Source organism: Geospiza fortis, unplaced genomic scaffold (assembly GCF_000277835.1).
Source record: "Geospiza fortis unplaced genomic scaffold, GeoFor_1.0 scaffold206, whole genome shotgun sequence".
In the NCBI taxonomy this organism is placed as follows: domain Eukaryota; kingdom Metazoa; phylum Chordata; class Aves; order Passeriformes; family Thraupidae; genus Geospiza; species Geospiza fortis.
The window spans coordinates 6,047,069-6,065,076 of record NW_005054311.1 but is presented as its reverse complement, the minus strand read 5'-3'; the positions used below and the strand labels follow the sequence as shown (position 1 = coordinate 6,065,076).

General features: G+C 38.7%; 1 protein-coding gene across 1 annotated transcript in view; it reads left to right on the top strand.

Annotated features, from left to right (window-relative positions):
* Window positions 1-18,008, top strand: part of ANKS6 (ankyrin repeat and sterile alpha motif domain containing 6) — a 38,616-nt gene that overhangs the window by 2,429 nt on the left and 18,179 nt on the right. Inside the window, exons 2-8 of the mRNA XM_031055668.1 lie at window positions 978-1,022; window positions 2,690-2,894; window positions 6,365-6,471; window positions 7,912-8,060; window positions 14,650-14,860; window positions 15,333-15,382; window positions 16,399-16,602. Of these exons, the coding sequence (XP_030911528.1) occupies window positions 978-1,022; window positions 2,690-2,894; window positions 6,365-6,471; window positions 7,912-8,060; window positions 14,650-14,860; window positions 15,333-15,382; window positions 16,399-16,602 (971 nt within the window). The remainder of the gene's footprint in view (window positions 1-977; window positions 1,023-2,689; window positions 2,895-6,364; window positions 6,472-7,911; window positions 8,061-14,649; window positions 14,861-15,332; window positions 15,383-16,398; window positions 16,603-18,008) is intronic.

Sequence of the window (18,008 nt, the reverse complement as noted above, 5' to 3'; positions counted from 1 at the left end):
TTTCCTGGCCTTAAAATAAGAGTTTCTTGGAGTATTTTGGGCTTTTCAGCAACTGCTTTTGTTCAGCATATTAAGGTGACTTCCTTTGAAGTAAAGCTGTGAACATAAACCTTTTCTGTATTTCATAAAAATGCCGGAATTGGGCTCACGAAATCTCTCAGTGTCTCCTTGTTTTCCATAACATTTTGTTACCCCATTGATTCTGTAGTAATAATTTGTCAGTAATAATTGGGAAGATAGAGGATGGTATTTTCTGACCTGAGTGGAAGGTGAAAAATATGTCACTATTTTTTCCTCATCTTATATAGTGTCAGGATTTTCAAAGCACTGTTAAGCCATGTAAAAAGAATGATTCTTCACTCAAAATATTACAATTTGTAATAATTACAGTTCTTATTATGGGGATGATTTCTTATTATGGGGATGATTATCTGAGAGCTGAAGACTATTAATTCACAAGTAATAAGTTGCATAGTTAAATTGACACTATTATTTTTGTGACCTTTACAAATTAACCTGGAAATACTCAAGAGGAAATAAAACTGGAGCAGCTTGTAAAACTCCTTTTGAGTCACCTTTTAAAATAATCCCATACAATTTGAGTATTCACTGTTGTAAAGGTGATTTTACCAGATCACAAAGCCATACTGTAATTCTTTAGTGGACATTTTAGATTTCCAGGCAGGAAAAAAAGAGTTTCCAAATACAATTTCCTGATGGAGAATGGAAATTGAAAAGCCTGTACCGGTGCCTTATTATAGTTTCTAGCTTTAGCTCTGCTCAGAGAGCTATACAGGTGATTCATTCTTCCCAAAGGTAATACAGAATTTGTCAATACTTTCTTTGTTCTTACTAAATATATGCCTAAACATATGTTTTATAGTACTTTAAATTTTTAATCCTTTTTTGTATAAAAATTCTACTAGAGATTTTTGCTATTTTTTGATTGCTAATAGAAATGTTTATATTTCTTTCAGATGCAGAAAAGAGGCAACCTGATGTCTTTCATGCTTTGAAAATGGGTAAGTACTGTCATGATTCTTCCACCCTGTCTAGTTTTTCTAATTTCAGAGCATGTCTGTTTGCTAGTGTGGGAAACATGATTTTTCTGTTCCTGCTCTTCACATGTGAGCTACCAAAACATCTTCCTGGGAAAACCTGAAGTCTGTTAGATTTTTAGAGTGACCATGTGCCCTTCTTGTACCCCTGTGATTTTTGAGATTTACAGATGTTAGTGCTGGGTCAGAAGAGTAGCACAGGAGGGGCCAAATGAATACTGGTCAGCACATTGGGTTTTGGCTTTTTTTTATTTGGCTATGGATGGCATTGCTGTTAAAAAAGCAACTCATTAGGTTAAGGAGTGTCCAGGGTTCAAAGTAAATTCTGGTGTCTCTGTGGGTTCCAGGGTTTCTGTTTAACAAGGTCAGTACTCTGGGTCTGTGTTAAAAAAGCCACCCACTGTCTTTTACCAAATTGGAACATACAAAAAGTAGTCCAGTTCCAAGAAATTAGCTGAGTGGCATTGGTGGGCGTCAGTTTCAGTGAGTGCATTCAAGTGGCTGCAGGGTTTGTCTGGGGTTCTGGACGACTTTCCAAGGAAAATGTTCATGCCTGTGATTGAGTTGAAAGCAGCTTATGCTATGAAGCAGTTTACCATCTGAAGGGATTTTTTTAAAGGTGAAAATTTTTCCATTTGCATGGCAGTTGATGATTTGCTTGTTCTTGCCCCTGTTCCTGTGGTGGTACACACAGTCACAGAGTTTTTTTTTCCTTTCTCTTCTTCCCTGCTTTTGCCTGCCATAGGACATCAGAAAAATACAGGATGTAGGTGAGCTTGAGCTCTCTGTTTAAGGCAATCCTGACTACCTCATACGATTTTTAAAAGCAGCCCTACCTCAAGATTTAGGAAAAAACCCCCAACCTTGTTCAAATATATTCAGTAACATATTTCATACTGCTTTTTGTAATCTAGACAAGAACTCAAGTGACTACCAGCTCCTTTATGTGGAAACCTGAAAATTAGATTAACTTTTAAGGAACTGTAAAGCTGACTAATGACAACAAATGACTTTACTCTTGAGCAAGGAGTAGGGAAGCTTTGTATTGGAGGTGTAGTTCGAATACTGGAGGCAGAAAAAAAATAATTCAGAATATAAGAAAGTTGAATGCTGGAATAAACTCCTTTGAGGTTGTGGAATTCTATCAGTAAAGGTTTCTAGAATCAGTGAACTATCTTTGTAAGAGGAACTTACCAGTCAGTGTGAGACAGGGCATTATTCTACCTGTTTAAGGCAAGGGATGACGTCCACCACATTTTAGAGTGCCTTTGTACCCACCTACTTTATATTAAAGTCATTTATTCTGTGATTGCAGCATGTGGAAATGGAACAGGGATCTTTGAAGGAAAAATCATGGTGCCTGAGCATCATTAATTTTCTTAACAGGACATCATTTTATGGCAATTTAATAGAAATATTCCCTATTTGTGTCTTCACATGCAGGATGCACTGGAGTTTATACAACCTTCTTTAGTAGTTCATTTCAGAAAATAATTATTGTAATGGGATTGCGCCATAAGTGTACAGGTAGAGAAAATGAGGAAAATACAGTGCCTCATGCAATTTTATGTCAGCTGGAAAGATGTACTAATTAACTAACATTTTGGTTATGTTTTATCCCTGTTTTGCAGGAAACTTTCAGCTGGTTAAAGAGATCATTGATGAAGATCTGAGTCAGGTTAATGTTACCACTGTTGATGGTGCATCTCCTTTAATGATTGCGGCTGTAACAGGACAGCTGCCCCTTGTTCAGTTCCTTGTTGAGAAGAAGGCTGACATTGATAAGCAGGATAATGTTCATGGCTGGACAGCACTAATGCAGGCCACGTACCATGGGTAAGATATGTGCTCTCTTTATGTCTAGCAGTAAAGAAGTTTAATTTTTCTTATGTCCCAATAGAAAAAATCCTCTTTGATACTGACTCTAGAAGCAGAGAGATCTTAAAAAAAATTAAGAGACTCGTGACCTCAGTTTCTCATGGCTCTTGCACTGCCCTCAGCTTTTTGGAGCAGATCTGAATCATGTTTTGAACAGCATAGTATGAGAAAGACATTATACTATTAGAGAATGTCCACAGGAGGGTAACACAGATGGTGGAGGGCCTTGAGGAGAAGCTGTGTGAGGAGTGGCTGAGGTCACTTGCCTGTTCAGCCTGGAGGAGAGGAAACCGAGGGGAGAACTCATTGCAGTCTACAACTTCCTCATGAGGGGAAGAGGAGGGATAGGTACTGACATCTTCTCTGTGGTGATCAGTGACAGGACCTGAGAAAATGGCCAGAAGTGTCAAGGTTTAGGTTGAATATTAGAAAAAAGTTCTTCGCACAGAGAGTGGTTGGGCACTGGAAAGAGCTCCCCAGGGAAGTGAGCACAGCACCAGGTCTGATAGAGTTCAAGGAGTGTTGGAACAAAGCACTCAGAGACATGGTGTGACTCTTGGGGATGGTGCTGTGCAGGGATTCAACATTCTTGGATTCAACAGTCCTTGTGGGTCCCTTCTAACTCTGGTTATTCTGTGATTCTGTGATGTTTGGATTTTAGAATGAGTAAAGCATTTGGGAACCTGAAGCAAGCTTAGTAAGTACTGAGAACATAGTGCTCCAGGCAGTCCCCAGGAGCCTTGGTGCATACTTCAGCTTCCATCCTTTGATGTTTTTCAATATTGTGAAAAATTCTATCACCCCTCCTGCCAGGGTTGTAAGTCTACATGAAGTTGTGAAACTTCAAGGCAATCAGCTTTCCACGTACCACATTTTCTAGTCGTAAAACCATTTCTATGTTCTCCTGTTCAGCCTTTTGTTTTCATTGAGTTTCTGGAAACGCAACCAAAATAATTGTCATTTTCTGTAAAGCTCCTTCGTAAATCCAAGTAGCTGCTTAAGAGCCAGACCTCAGAAATTGCCCTGGCTTGTACTTCACATGTGATATCTATCATATACTTAACATTGTTTGAATACAAGATATTCAGTTCAGGAAGGTGAACTTTTCTTTGTTGTAGATAAGGCCTGCAGCAAGGTGAAGGTTCTCTTAAGTGGTAGTGCATTAATTGTATAAAGGCAGGTATTCTGCACCATTTTTTTTTTAGTCAGCATTTCTCCTTGGACTATGTAAATGCAACAAAGAGGGAAAATAGGAGGTCAAGTTGTCATTGCCTTGTGAAACTTTTCTGAAGAAGTTCTTGGGACCTTTATTGATAGTAGTGACAGAAATGCACTAAGATCAGATTTTCTGGTGCAGCTGTTTCGCTTATCATCAGTCACACAGTACACAGCTGGAATAGGAGCAGCCAGCACAAAGTGATGGGCAGGGCTGCTAGCATGTCCCCTTGCTGGTACTCAGGTACTTGTTTGTGGAAGCACATACAAAAGCTAGTCCAGCACGTGTTCAGATACTGGCTGTTCAGTTTACTGGAGGATGGGATTATGAAAAGTCTTTTCCCTAATATATCAGTCAACTTTGTAAGTTTGAAACTTTGTAAGTTAATTTTGTTAATATGCTTAACATTTGAGGTAGTGGAATTTTAGGAGTGTTTGGTGTCGTTCATGCTTATGTAAAGCTGTGTAAAGGACACTGGCTCAGTGAAAAGACCAGAAGGACATCCCTGGAAATAAGGGTGTGACTTCTTGGGAACTTAGAGCTATCCATGAAGGGTAAAAGATGTCCCTAGTCACCCAAGATAATCCCAGCATCACAGCCATCTATGAAACTCACTCAGTGTTGTATGGTGTCATAGGTAAGTAATGAGGGCAAGACTGACTCCAGGGACATCTGGATCAGTAGAAGAGCAGCAGCCGCATGAAGGGTGCAGAAGTACAGTTGCTGTGCTAAGTTTTACTATGATGAGCAATCATAGTACAAGTGGAGGTACTGCACTTGAAATATACAAGAGCATTGTGTGTAAAGCCACATTCGCACTGCCGCGGTGTGGGTGGAATACCTCATGTGCATAGTACTTATCCTTGTAATTCTATACTGTGCATCTGAGCCTTTTTCTTAGCATGGAAAGTTGCAAATTTTCATAACATCTGGAAATCTTTGAGCTCCACAGGACCTCAGCTAACCCTTTCTCAGGACCAACGATAGTGTGAAGGGCTTGAAGGAAGGAGCAGGCAAGGTCTCTCTGAGCCGGAGGCACTTAAAAGTTGTGTGTCTGTCTCCTCGCAAGGTGCAGGACTGGAAAGCAGGATGGAGGGATGATAGTTTTAAAGAAGAGTAGGAAAGTAATAGGAAATATGCAGAGGAGCTCTGGAAGGATAAGCAGAATTTTTGTTAGAAGAGAGGAGTAACAGTCATCCTCCATTTCAGGTTGATTTTATGTGGAGTGAGTTCAGGAGTGGAAATGTAATCTGAATAAGAAATGATGCTCTGAAGTGGAGATGTTGAGATCCATTTTTCAGCTTCATTATTAGAATTTGCAGTTACCTGTTGATGCTTGAGAATGTTTTTTCTCTGTGTTGCTGATGCGTGTCAGAGTTTGATTTTATACAAGGTCAGTCACTGTAAAGAGTTTTAATATTAAATATATTTTCCCTAGCTTTGTTGTCTGTTCAGTTACTTCATAGACTGAATTGAAGTATTGTTTTTAACTCACAAGGCCAGTTCTGCTTATTTACTCAGGTGTATCAGAGGGGAGAGGGGCTAACTGGAGCAGGATGGTGAGTGTCTTTTATGCAGCTAGCTTTGAGGAGTTTTTGTTGGAGGTGTTTGTGTTGGTTGACATTTAATGCTGATTGTTTTTGCATTTTAAACACCTCAGGGAATTGATAATGTGCCCTCTCAATTACAAAATTTATAGCTGTAATTAGGTGAAGTACTGTTTGAAGTTTATAAGTTATCTTCAGTCAATTTGGCTTTTCTGTATGCAATTTCTTAATGTGCAAGTTGTGAAAATTAGGTTGCATTGAAGTGTTAGTGATGGCATGCGATGACTACTGAAATGTCCTTTGTCGTTCCATCTGCTTTTCTGCCCTAGGCATTAATGGCTTTCATTGGAAAGGTGTTTAGCAACATACTGCAGTCACTTCCAAAGGATTAGCTTAGGAAGCTGATATTCAAATGGTGCTTTTAAGGCTAGCTTTCTGCATGTTGATTAATGTAAGTCGTACTGAGTAAACATGACTAATAAAGGACTCGTGGGAGCTTTTGAAGAGCTTCTGAACAAATTTTACACTGTTATCTGTAGAATGTGTAAAACTGACCTCTGCTTCAGGAACAGTGTTATAAAAGGTTGCAAATAGAGTATTGGGAGCTTCTTTCTTCAGTTACTTGTTCTTCAATGTGATCAATGCCTTTTTTTCTTTCCTTAAAGAAACAAAAATGTTGTAAAGTACTTGTTAAATCAAGGAGCTGATGTTAACCTTCGTGCGAAAAATGGATACACAGCTTTTGACCTGATAATGCTGCTGAATGATCCAGGTATGCTATTTCAAAATGCTGTGGAGAAATGTACAATATAAACAAATATACATTCCTTCCAATCTAGAAAATACATTGCAGTTGCTAGGAAGTGTCCTCTCATGTCTAGGCCGGACTGGACCAAGAAAGGACACTGTCTGAAAATGGTGGGGTTTGAGTTAATTGATTAGATGAGTGCATATGGTTATGGGATAACAGATTTAGTGCATTCCTGTTGCTTTTGGTTCTGAAGATGCTTGAAAACTGTGCTGTTTGTGTCACCAGAGCCAGCTGTGTGGCATTTGATTGTGGGGGCACTGGTATTCTGTAGTGTAATAAGCACAGAGCTATGAGCTGGAGCTAGAAATTGCCCCTTGACAAAGAGCAGCAAAGGGACAGGACAGAGAGAGCACAGTAGGAACAGAACTAGGGAACTCCTGACTGAGCCTCCAGCTAATTCTGTAAAGGCTGAGAATAAATCACACCTCAGGGTTCAGGTTGTGTGGGAGTGCTGTAGGACAAGACAGCCTGCTTTGGGGAGGCTTGAATGAAACACATTTAGGTTTTGTTGCAATTTGTTTTACATATATAATTTGTTATTGTTAACCTTCCTTGGTACCTGAATTGATTTATCTGAAGCCAAAACCCATTAGTGCTGATGAAGTCTCTGAATTTACGCATTATGGTGGTCATGGTTACTAGCAGATTGTTTTCTGTGTCAAAGGTAGATCACTAATAGTACAACATTTTAGACAATAAATACAGAGAATTATTTTAGAACTAACTTCTGTGACAGAATAGTTTGTCTCGCTACTTCTTTCTCTCTTGTTCAGTTCTCTGCCTTTCTGAAAATCCTACCTGACTCCTGTACAAAATGCAGATTTACAGATTTTTTTTTTGCTTTCCTGTCTCCTGTCATGCTTGTTCTTTTTTCATCCTCTTACCTTTTTTCTTACTTCTTTTTTGTCCATCTTTTTTCTTACCATTTCTTTTCAGTCCCTTCATTGTCCAGGCTGAACATCTTCTTTCTCTTTGGGATTTACTTTTGAACTTCTTTTCTGCAACCTACGCTTCAACCTACACTTGAAGAAAGAATATTCATTTTTCTGTACTCTCTTCTGTGCCAGGTGAGAAAAGGGAACATCTCAATATTGTTCTTAACTTGTACAAAGTGTGAGAGGGCAGTTCACTTGGTTCACATGACTGATTCCAGCTGAGTAGCATGCTTATTTATTTATATTGATAAATACCTTTAGAGAGATGATAAAACTGCAGCCCAAATTGGGGAGAAGACATGGGAAAATAGGTCAAGAAAGAAAGGTGTGGGGGTTCATCTGCTTTGTGTGTGAGAGGTAGATCAATTGCTACTTAAATGTGATTTACAGGGAAAATGTCAGTGCATCAGTTGTAATTTGGGAAAGCAAAACAGGCCAAACATTATCTTAATTTGCTTCCTTTTAGATACAGAGCTTGTAAGGTTACTGGCATCAGCATGCATGCAAGTAGATAAAGACAAGAATAAAGTGAACAACAGATCATCTCTGCCTCGTTCCAGAAGTAGGCAATCCTTAAATGTCCCAATCTTGCCAGATGACAAAGGAGGCCTAAAGGTAAATATATTCATTCTTGATAAAAACTCATTAATTCCTGTAATATATAAGCAGAAAAAACAATTGCTAAGAAGTGTTTTGGATCTAATATGTAACTGGGTTTATTGGGGAGTTGTGTGTGTTGACAGTGTGTTCTGGTTTTGTGGAGTGTAGCACGTATTCAACTTCCTTTTCATCAGGTAGCAAGGCATTGAGGCATTTGCATTGAAGCATTTCAGTGCCTGGAAATAGATCTCATGATTAAGTGCAAGGTACCATGTTCATAAGTTTGGAACTCAATTTCCATTATGATCTTGTGTCCCGATCCGACCCAGGGGGGTGCAGATGACGGGGTTGATTTTTTTGGGTGCAAAATAACCAGAAAGGCACAGAGGATTTACGGCAACAAATCAGATACAGTTTTATTGAAAATCACAGCAGAATGGCGTTGGTGAAAGGGGGGAACCGGAGAGAAGAGGAAAAGACAAGGAAAGAGAGGGAGGAAAGGGAAGGGATATGGGTCATAGCTACCAAAACCGTGGTCTTGATCCTCGCGGTCCAGCCGTCAGAAATTCAGCAGGGTACCAGGTCTTGGGGAGATCTCGAAGGACAGCTGTTCTGGGATCCTAATTATACCGTTGTTCGTTGGGGGAAGGGAAGCGGTTTTACAACCGAAAATCATGGAAAGGGGGGAAGAAACACAGAACTCGGGGTACAGGTACTCAGAGTCCAGATGACTAACAGAAACTCAGAGTCCAGATGGCTAACAGAAACCATTGTACCATTGTTTTTGTGCTTCAGTGCCCGCGCTTCGGTTCTGGGCAATTTTCCCCCCTCCCAACAGCACAGCTCTCCCTCCCCACCACCGAGCTGGGGGGGGGGCAAGTTTTGGTAATTCAGTCCCAGTCTTTAGAAGAAGGTACACGGGGGTCTGGTGATACAGGGTCTTCTTGTCTTGATCCGTCGATGAAGAAGCCCGCATCTCCGTTTATTTGTCACGATGGTTGAAAGCAGGCCAGGGGGGGTCTCCTTGTTGGAAAGGGGCCATATGCACAGTCCAAAGCCAGCCAGGCCGAGAGGCGGGGAGTCCAGATCCATTGTTTGGAATCAGGGGGCAGAATGTCCCATGAAGTCGACAGGTAACCACCTATGGAAACAGGTAGGCACACAACTTCCCCACCCTGCACTGGCTCAGCAGATTTTTTGGTGGTCTTTTTGGCAGTCGTGAGGCAGAAAGATGCAGGATTTCGGACAGACTCTCACATCTTGCTTTTAAATCTGGACAGAGGGTAGACTCCATAAATGGTAACAGGCAATTGACTTTGAAAATTAAAAATATTATAGCAGAGATTTTAATATGAAGAGTTGTGGAGGAGTGTGCACTTCAAGCTTACATGTCAGCTGGTATACTGTATCCTTAAATCAAAACTGATGGGAAACAACATGGAGTTAGAGTAAGTGTATGCCAACTAAACAAAGATACTCCAACTTTCATTGACTGCAAAAGAGAAGGAAGAAAAGTTAGTTTTGTTGTTGTTGCCATTGTTGTTGCCTGTTTTGGGGCATCACTTTGTTTAGTGAATAATCTTTAATTATGGTGTATGCGTAGTGTACCTCAGAATTTTCTGGAGTCCATGATGTCATCCCTTAAGTATAAATATTACCAGGATCTTGAAGAAAGTAATGTTAATTTCCAGGCTATTTTTGACATGAATTTTAAAGACCATTTAAAGTTCTGCTTTAGCTCAAATCTGTTTTGAAGTTTTAACTATGTAGGAACATGTGGTTGTTTTCATATGATTATGCTATCATTCAATATGATACAACTTCATTGTCAATTTAGACAGAGCTATTTTACTTAGATGGGAAATTGTCAGAATAGCTTTTGGCTCTATGGAATACAGATCAACAATGGATTGGATTGCAACCCTTACAGTGTTATGACACAAAGGCTTGAATTATGATCATAAAAGATTGTGAGGTGAAAAAAAAACCTAACTATTTGCCGGTGATAAGGATACAGACACAATTATTGACACGAATTTAATATTCTGGAATATTGAAGTATTTGGCCTCAAAGCTACAGAGTATTACAGTGCTTACTAGTCATTATCAAACCTTTTTTTCAGCAGAAATTGTATTCTGTATAGCTCTATTAAAAATACAACCTGTAAGCCTATGCTATCCATTCTTCCATCACTTCTTAATGCTTTACTAATTAGCCTGTCTGACCATGAGTATCTTACATATCTTACTCTTCTTACAAATACTCCAAAAGGGTAAAAATGATATTTTCAGATTTTGTGGCTGGAGGGCAATGTCATAACAGTCATGTCTCTTTGGGCCGGCATATCAAGAGAGGGCTGTGGTGAGGAGACCTCTCCTGGGATTTGTAGCAACGATGTTTCCGTGTGGACAACTGCTCTGTGGTGAGCTGGAACTGTGAACAAAAGATACCTATGGCAATTTAACCAGTACAACATTTTTTTGTCTAGGTCAGTGCGAATGACTGAATGTGGGATCTGCAGGATCATGGAAATGTGAGAGTGAGAGGGAATTCATGAGGCTCACTTGCCTTAGCATCAGGAGGCAGAATAAATATGCCAAGAACATCTTTGACAGATATTCAGTTCACTTTTCTTTCGTTGTGGTGAAGAAGATCCCCTGATCCCATGGTTTACCCATCAGCACCCAGTTCCACTGCTTGGTGCTTTTTTGGGTCAGAATTTTTTTCCGCCTGCATTTTTTCTTTTGTTACCCATTAAATTGATTGAGTCTTGTTCAGTGGTCACCTTCATTTTTGTAAGAACTGTATAAATACTTAGAGAACTCTCATATTTAATCTTTTTATTTCTAGTCTAAACAAAATTGATTAATGCAAATTTCCTTGTTTGTATGTTTTGATTCCTAAACTTTTGACTATTTCTAGTTTGTATGTTATCTGTCAAGATGAGGATTCTAAACTGAGTGGTGAGATTCTGACCAGGGTCACAGTATCACTTAGTGGCATACAAAATCTCCATCACAGATGTGTTTCCTGTTACCAGTGAAATTCACTTTTTTTTTGCAGCAGCAGTAACACTGTGCATCTATACTGAGTTTCTGCTATGCTGTGATTGATTTTTTTTCTTTAGTACACCTGCTTATTTCCTTGCTTTTTTTCCTACATTAGTACACTTGATTTCTTCTTACATGCCAACTTGAACCTCCACTGAAAAATGTCAGTTTGGCAGTGTTTAAATTTAGAGTGTTAGAGGTGATTACAAAACTGTCTAGATAGATGTCTTCCTAAGACTACGGAAAAATATATTGTGTTTCATTGTTGCAGTTGTTAGTGAACATTCCCAAACCTATTGCACAAAGTATGTTCTCCCAATTTGAGATCAAATAGTTTGCAATTTGTCTCATTTTTTGGCAGTGGTCTTTTCCCTTTATTAATTTTACTTGAACCATATTTTTCTCAATTGTTTGATGAATGCTACATGGAATAGCAGTAAAAGCTTTAATAATGTCAAGCTGCATTCCAACTTTTCCTCCCTTCTGCTCACTTAACTGGTTATTCTGTTAAAAAGAGATTAATTTGGTAGAGTTTATTTTCAACAAACCTCTGCTGGCTGTGTCTTATGAGCTCTGATGACATATGAAGTTTTTTCAGTTATGCCTTTTCATGGTAAGCATTTTGATCAGTAAATTTTCAGATTTTCCCTTTTCAGTGATTGTATATTTGACTTTTACCTGATTTCTGTAACTTCTTCCATACTTTTTAGTGAGGATAATATTTATTCAGAGGTCATGTTGCCTATAATTAATCTGGGGTAATTTTAATCAATATTGTCTAGTTCTAATTTGTGTAAGCTCATTTAAATACTCTTACTGTCTTAAGCAAATGCACTTATATTCCTGCCTTCCTCCTGTTAATGGTACTCATACCAAAATACCTGATTACAGCTAGGCTGCTTAGGAAGTTTAAAAAAAATAAATGATTTGCAGTCTCACCTCTTTGAGCACTTTTGTCATTAACCAGTAGACTTTTTATTTTGCGATGTGTTTCTTTTATTTTTAATTTGTGCGCAATATTGGCCCCTGTTCCTTTACCTGCTGATAACATAGTGGATATTCATGATCTCATTCTTCACCTCTATCCCACAAGAACTGTTAACTGCTTTGTTTCTTACCATTTCATGGCCTCTGTGTGAATCAACATGGGTGGGTAACCAAGGCAACCACCAAGCCACTGCTGAAATGCAAGGAGAAGATTTATTTTGTTACCTCAGCCACAAAGCTGGATGCCAGAGACACCCAGGGACCGAGGCTCCAGTAGGGTTAGTTCATCCTATAAGTAAGGGCTTTGGGTGTGACTGTGATGAGAGTGTGTTATCTCCACACAGAAATTCTACTTCTCCAGTCAGGCAGAGGATGAACAACACTAAGCATAATTGATGGAGTTTTCCACACCTACATTTTTCACATTCCCAGCTGAAAGGTCACTTTGAGCAGGAACCCTTCTCTCCTCTTATTTGATTTTAACCCTTTCCTCCCAACAGCCTCAAAACCAAAGTTGTCCCTTTTCCATATGCAAAAATTTTATTTCCTTTTTTTTTCTTCTTGCCTGTTCTTCTTCAGCAAATTACACTCTCAATGTCAGTCTTAGAGCAGTGTGAATTACCACATTCAGTTTCTCTTCTAGATTAAAATTGTTTGAGGGCAGAGATTTCCAGTTCTCTCCCTTAATCTTTTATTCCTGGCATTTTTACAAATGTCTAAGGTATTTCTAAAATGGAAACACCATTTTCCTAGTTCTTTGATACTGTTGACTTCTCCCACTGTTGCTAGATTTCAGCCTTTTTATAGACACTATTTTTAACTAGGAATGAATTTTTGTTACTTGAATGCCTCAGTCTATTTAAAGCCCTTTATTACACCTTCTGTACACGTGTGATGTGGTAGGGGTATATGGAGAGGCTGCAAACTCCTACAACAGCAAACTAAAAACTCCAGAGATCAGACCATCATACTGTGAACACCAGAAGACAAGGTGAACCTCTCCAGTGCCATTACTTTCTTGCCAGAGAGCAGTGGTTTTTTTCTGGTAACATAGTGGCTGTGTTTACTCCATTTTGGGGTAGTTTGTGGTGTGAGTGTATATTCAGGGAGCAGAAGCACTGTGAGTAGGCGTAACAGGGATGATGGGCAGTTAGAAGTGATCTTTCTTACAGAAAGCAAGGTAGCTTCAGTGACCAAAACCAAGAAGTGCAAGCACTCTCTTTTGTAAGCTCATTGTACTCTATGTTAAAACTAGATGAACTTCCAGTTCCTTTTGGAAGGTGAATAAATGCTGAACTGTGGGTTTTATTGCTTTCTCAGAGCTATTTGTCTCTCTTGCCTTTTTTCATCAGATCTTTGTTCCTGAAAGTAATGGAAATCTTTATTGGTTGTGACACCAAAGAGATACAGAGGTCTGAGAACTCTATACATTATTAATGCTCTGTGCAGATCTAAAATGTTTCTAATGGTCTTCTGCTACAAGGATTAATACATAGAGGATAAGTATAAAAAAGTTGCAAAGACGTATCAGTGAGTATTTGAAAAATACTAAATGCCAGGAAGAGAGAAGAATACGTATTGTGAGAAAGGGTTGTTACCTGGATTTGCTATCACTTAAAGCTACCCTGAGGAAGTGTTGTTACTTTAACATTAGTTTTTTAAAAAAGTGTTCCAGAAAGAGAAGGAGAAACTTAATAAGGAAATAATCAGAAGGTGCTTACAATCTGATTTACCTAGAAGCTACATAATTTTTGGTGCAAATGGCATAGGTTTTGTATAGTCTAGAAGAATGTCTTACTGAAGACTTGAAGCAACTTGCACTGTCTGTCTGTAAAAATGTGAATATTTGAATAAATTTTATTTTGAGCAAAGTCCTTTTGCATAGCAGTTTCCACATATGTGATATGTGTATGGACGGAGGTTATAGGTATATAGTCCTAAGGTTTATGTTGTTTTCACAGCTGCTATTCCTTGCCTTGCTGTTTTTCAGTTTATAGTCTTCCCAGTCTGGTTAAATTATCTATATAGCAGCACTGTATGGATTGTGGATCTTTAGTTTGACAGAAATACTATCGGAACTCTTCCAGTTTGCCACTGCTTTTGAAAATCTTGGCAAGAAGCTTTGATGCAGATTACATAGGCTCATATGCACACCTCTAAAAAGCAAAAAATATAGATGGCACTCATTGATTCCAGAGAGAGCAAAAATAGATGGTGAAATTGGAAGTTAATGGGAAAATTAAATATTTTCTATGTAGCTGCAAAAATTCCCTATTCAAATTGCCCTAATATTTCTATCTACTTTGGCCTTCTGGATATGGTGGAAAAACATTTTAAAATATTTTCCAGATGAAAAATAAGGGAAGAGATAATTATTACACATGCAAATTACACTGAAGGATTCTGTTGGTAACTGCAAACCACTTTAACATTGCTTTTTAGCTTATTTCAAAAACCCCTTGGTGAAATTATCGTTTCTGTAAGGCTTGTTAAATTATACATCTCTTTTCCTCTTTTTTTTTCCTTTTAGTTGGAATTAAATTGTTGTGTCTTCTTTTCAATCTAGTCCTGGTGGAGCAGGATGTCCAATCGATTCCGCAAGCTGAAGTTGACTCAGACATTGCGCCATGGATTTCCTTCTAATCAGTTTGTGCCTTTTCCGGATGAGACTGAACCATCATTAAATTCCACTATAAAAGTACCCTCACAGAGTGATACAGACATCTCTGGAAACCTTGATGCTGCTCCAGCTTGGAACACAAATAACAAAGCTAGTGGTAAAGGCAGAGTTGTCTTGTGGGAAATGAGTTCTTGTGGGGTGGTCAGGATGATATTATTTCTGATTTATTGGCTTAGTTCTGCTTTAGCTTAATATAAGTGAAAAAAATGTAACGTGTTTGTAGTCTGTAGAAAGAGAGATGTTTGTACTCCTTGTTGGTCATGCTGAGTGCAGTAGCATTTAAGCAGGAAAATACTGATATAACCATGTTACTGTTTTTTAGTAAATGCCATTAAATTAAGACCAGTCACTGAAAAGTGCTAATATCTTCCATAAAAATTCCCCACTGTCTGCAATGCAAAGTAAGATTTGGCTTAACTTTAGCTGAGGTGCATGAGAGTGTCACTAGAAATCCTCATACTGTGTGTGTACTGAGGGTAAAACTGTTGATTGTTTAAAAACAATGAGCTAGCCTTAGAAACAGAAGTGGAAACATATAAACAACATAACATAATTTATGTGTTTTTCAGGTGCAAACACTGTGAAAGGAGAAAAGGACAATGAATTATTGACAACTATGGTATGTCGCAGTGTTTTTGGTGTTTCAGCCTAATTCTGAGGGTCATGTAGCTCCCATAATTTTTGCAGTTTTTTGCCTCCTGTCCAAGTCACTTCTAGAAAAAGAGCTTGTTTGTAGTCACTGGTCATGACCTGATAGGCTTTGATATACCAGTAGTTCTTAGACTAGAAAGTACTAAAAGTAGTGTGATGTGGAAGCTGTACTGACCTCTTTCAAGAGTTGCCCATACCTTTGTTTGATCAGCAATGAAATAGTAAAATAGATGGAACAGCTGCTTAGTTGCTGACAAGTAGTATGAAGTGAGGAGAACATGGATGGAACATGGTACAATGGAGGTGTGAAATTACTAGTAGAGGCAACCATGAAATGTTTAGTTTGGGAGGTGTATTTGTGTTATTCTATTTCTTCTTTTATTATGCTGTAGCTTTATATTCCCCTGCAGCTTACTCCATGGTGATGTCATCAAATTCGGCTGGTTATTATCTTTATGTTCTTTTGTAAGAAGTTTGAGTTCTTTTGTAAGAACTTTTGATATGACCGACTGACAGAACTTCAGGGAGCAAAATCAGTTGACATGTTTTTGTCTCTTTCTGCAGTACTCATACAGCAGGAACATGCAGTTGCTCACTGTTTCCAGTCATCCTGTCTGGGAATACAGAGAGGACTGCATTGTTATTTCTTTGGAGATTCATAGTTATTCTTGTGGAAGTCAGTGTGAGCAATATTTAGCCCAGTAAAGGAAGAGACAGTTTCTGCCACTTAATGAGCTCTATTCATTGCATCAAATGAATAAGCATAATATTGAGGGGTACCACAATGTTCATTGGTTTCTCTTGTGTTATTATGTGTTGTACTTCTCCTCAAATAGTACTTTTGTGTCTCATTTCTGTTCTTTTTAAGTGTGTTTTCATCTTTTTGCTTAACTTAATATTTTGAAACTACATCACCTGGTTCCAGTAAACTTTCTTAAGAAGTGACTCTTCCCCCCCACCCTTTTCTTTGTTCCCCTTTCTCAGCTGAGGAGTAGTGCTCCATTTACCAGACTGCCCAGTGATAAGCTGAAAGCAGTGATACCACCTTTCTTACCACCCTCAAGCTTTGAGCTTTGGAATTCTGACCGAACCCGACTCAGCAAGGATGGCAGAGCTGAACAGATGAGAACTGCCTGGCCACAGAGAGCAGTCAAGCACGATTTTAACAGCAGTGGGAACTCTGATATAGTAAGCAAACTAAATGTGAAAATACTGTGTTATGCCCTGGCCCTGTTGACTGGTGAGCCACTCTGTTTCTGATTAGAAATTTCTTTTAACCCACTGTTTCAGCAATGGCTTGTCCGTTTAAGCAGTGCTGCTTAGGCAGAACGCGCATCTGTATGGGAGGAGCGTAATAAAACAAAAGTTCTGTATGAAGTGAAACAACTTTTTTTTTATTTGGTTTGGTTTTGGGGGGTTATTGATTTGGTTGGGTTTTCTGTTGGTTTGATTTTTTGGGGGTTTGTTTTTGGGTTTGGTTTTTTTTTGTTTGTTTCTTCTTTTTTGCTGTTAACCAGAACCACCAACAGTGTGGTAGAAACTGCTCTGATTTGAAAAAAGACCAGGGACAGTAGAAAAGAATGAAAATTGCTCAATTTTTAGTAACCGAGCAGGAGGGAAGAAATATCAGTAAGACCAATATACAGACGTAATATTCTGAAAGATTAGCAATAGATAAAATTGTAGCAAGTAGTGATCAAGTGGATTTGAAGGGGCACAGCCTTAAATTGGAAGTACTGTAAAACTGGAAAAAGTCTTGATTATTTCTGGTTTCTTATAGAAGGAGCTTGCCTGATTTACAATGTTTTCAGTCAAAATGCAAACCAAGAGAAAAATAGGTGGTTTGTCTTGAGATAGGAAATTAAACAACCTTGACAGCCTTCTCTTTCATAGAGAAAAAGGACAAGTGCTTACTCCCCTAACTGTAGACTGTAATAATTACATGTAGAGAAGATCAGTCCAGAGCTGTGTTTCAGCGTCAGTTCTAGACATGGGACAATGAAGACATTTAGAAGGACTTTTTTTTCCTCTTTCCTTTTTTTATGTGGATGCTAGCTTAATACCAGTAGAGGTGATTTGGGTGGAATAAGGCAGAATAAAGGAAATGACATAACATGAAGGTATGTGTTTATCATCCCAAAAAAGATGATTGTAATAACTTAGCTGGATAATTGGCATGTGTATAAAGTGAGGAGCAGGGAGAGTAGGGATTAGCCATCAGTCCTTCCGGGAAGAAAGAAGGGTCTTGCTGAAGGTATAGGAAGGAGGGAAACAGTAAGTCAGAGATGGAAGAAGTGGTTTGACCAACAGAATAAGAAAAATTAAAAAGCTTAGCTGCAAAAGCTCATATGTCAAGTGGCTGGCAGTGGCCAATGGTGTAAAAGCAAAAGAAATGATGGTGGATGTGTCTGAGAATTTGGGTAGTGTATAGCTGGATCAGTAATGCCTCACTTAATAAAACTCAGTAAAATGGTGCAGCTTGCTCTTTAGATTGCAGGGAATATAGAAATGCAACTAGTGGAGAGAAAGTTTATGTCACTTTTTGCAGCTTAGTTTGTAAGAAACAAAGATATGATGGATGGGAATGTGGTAGC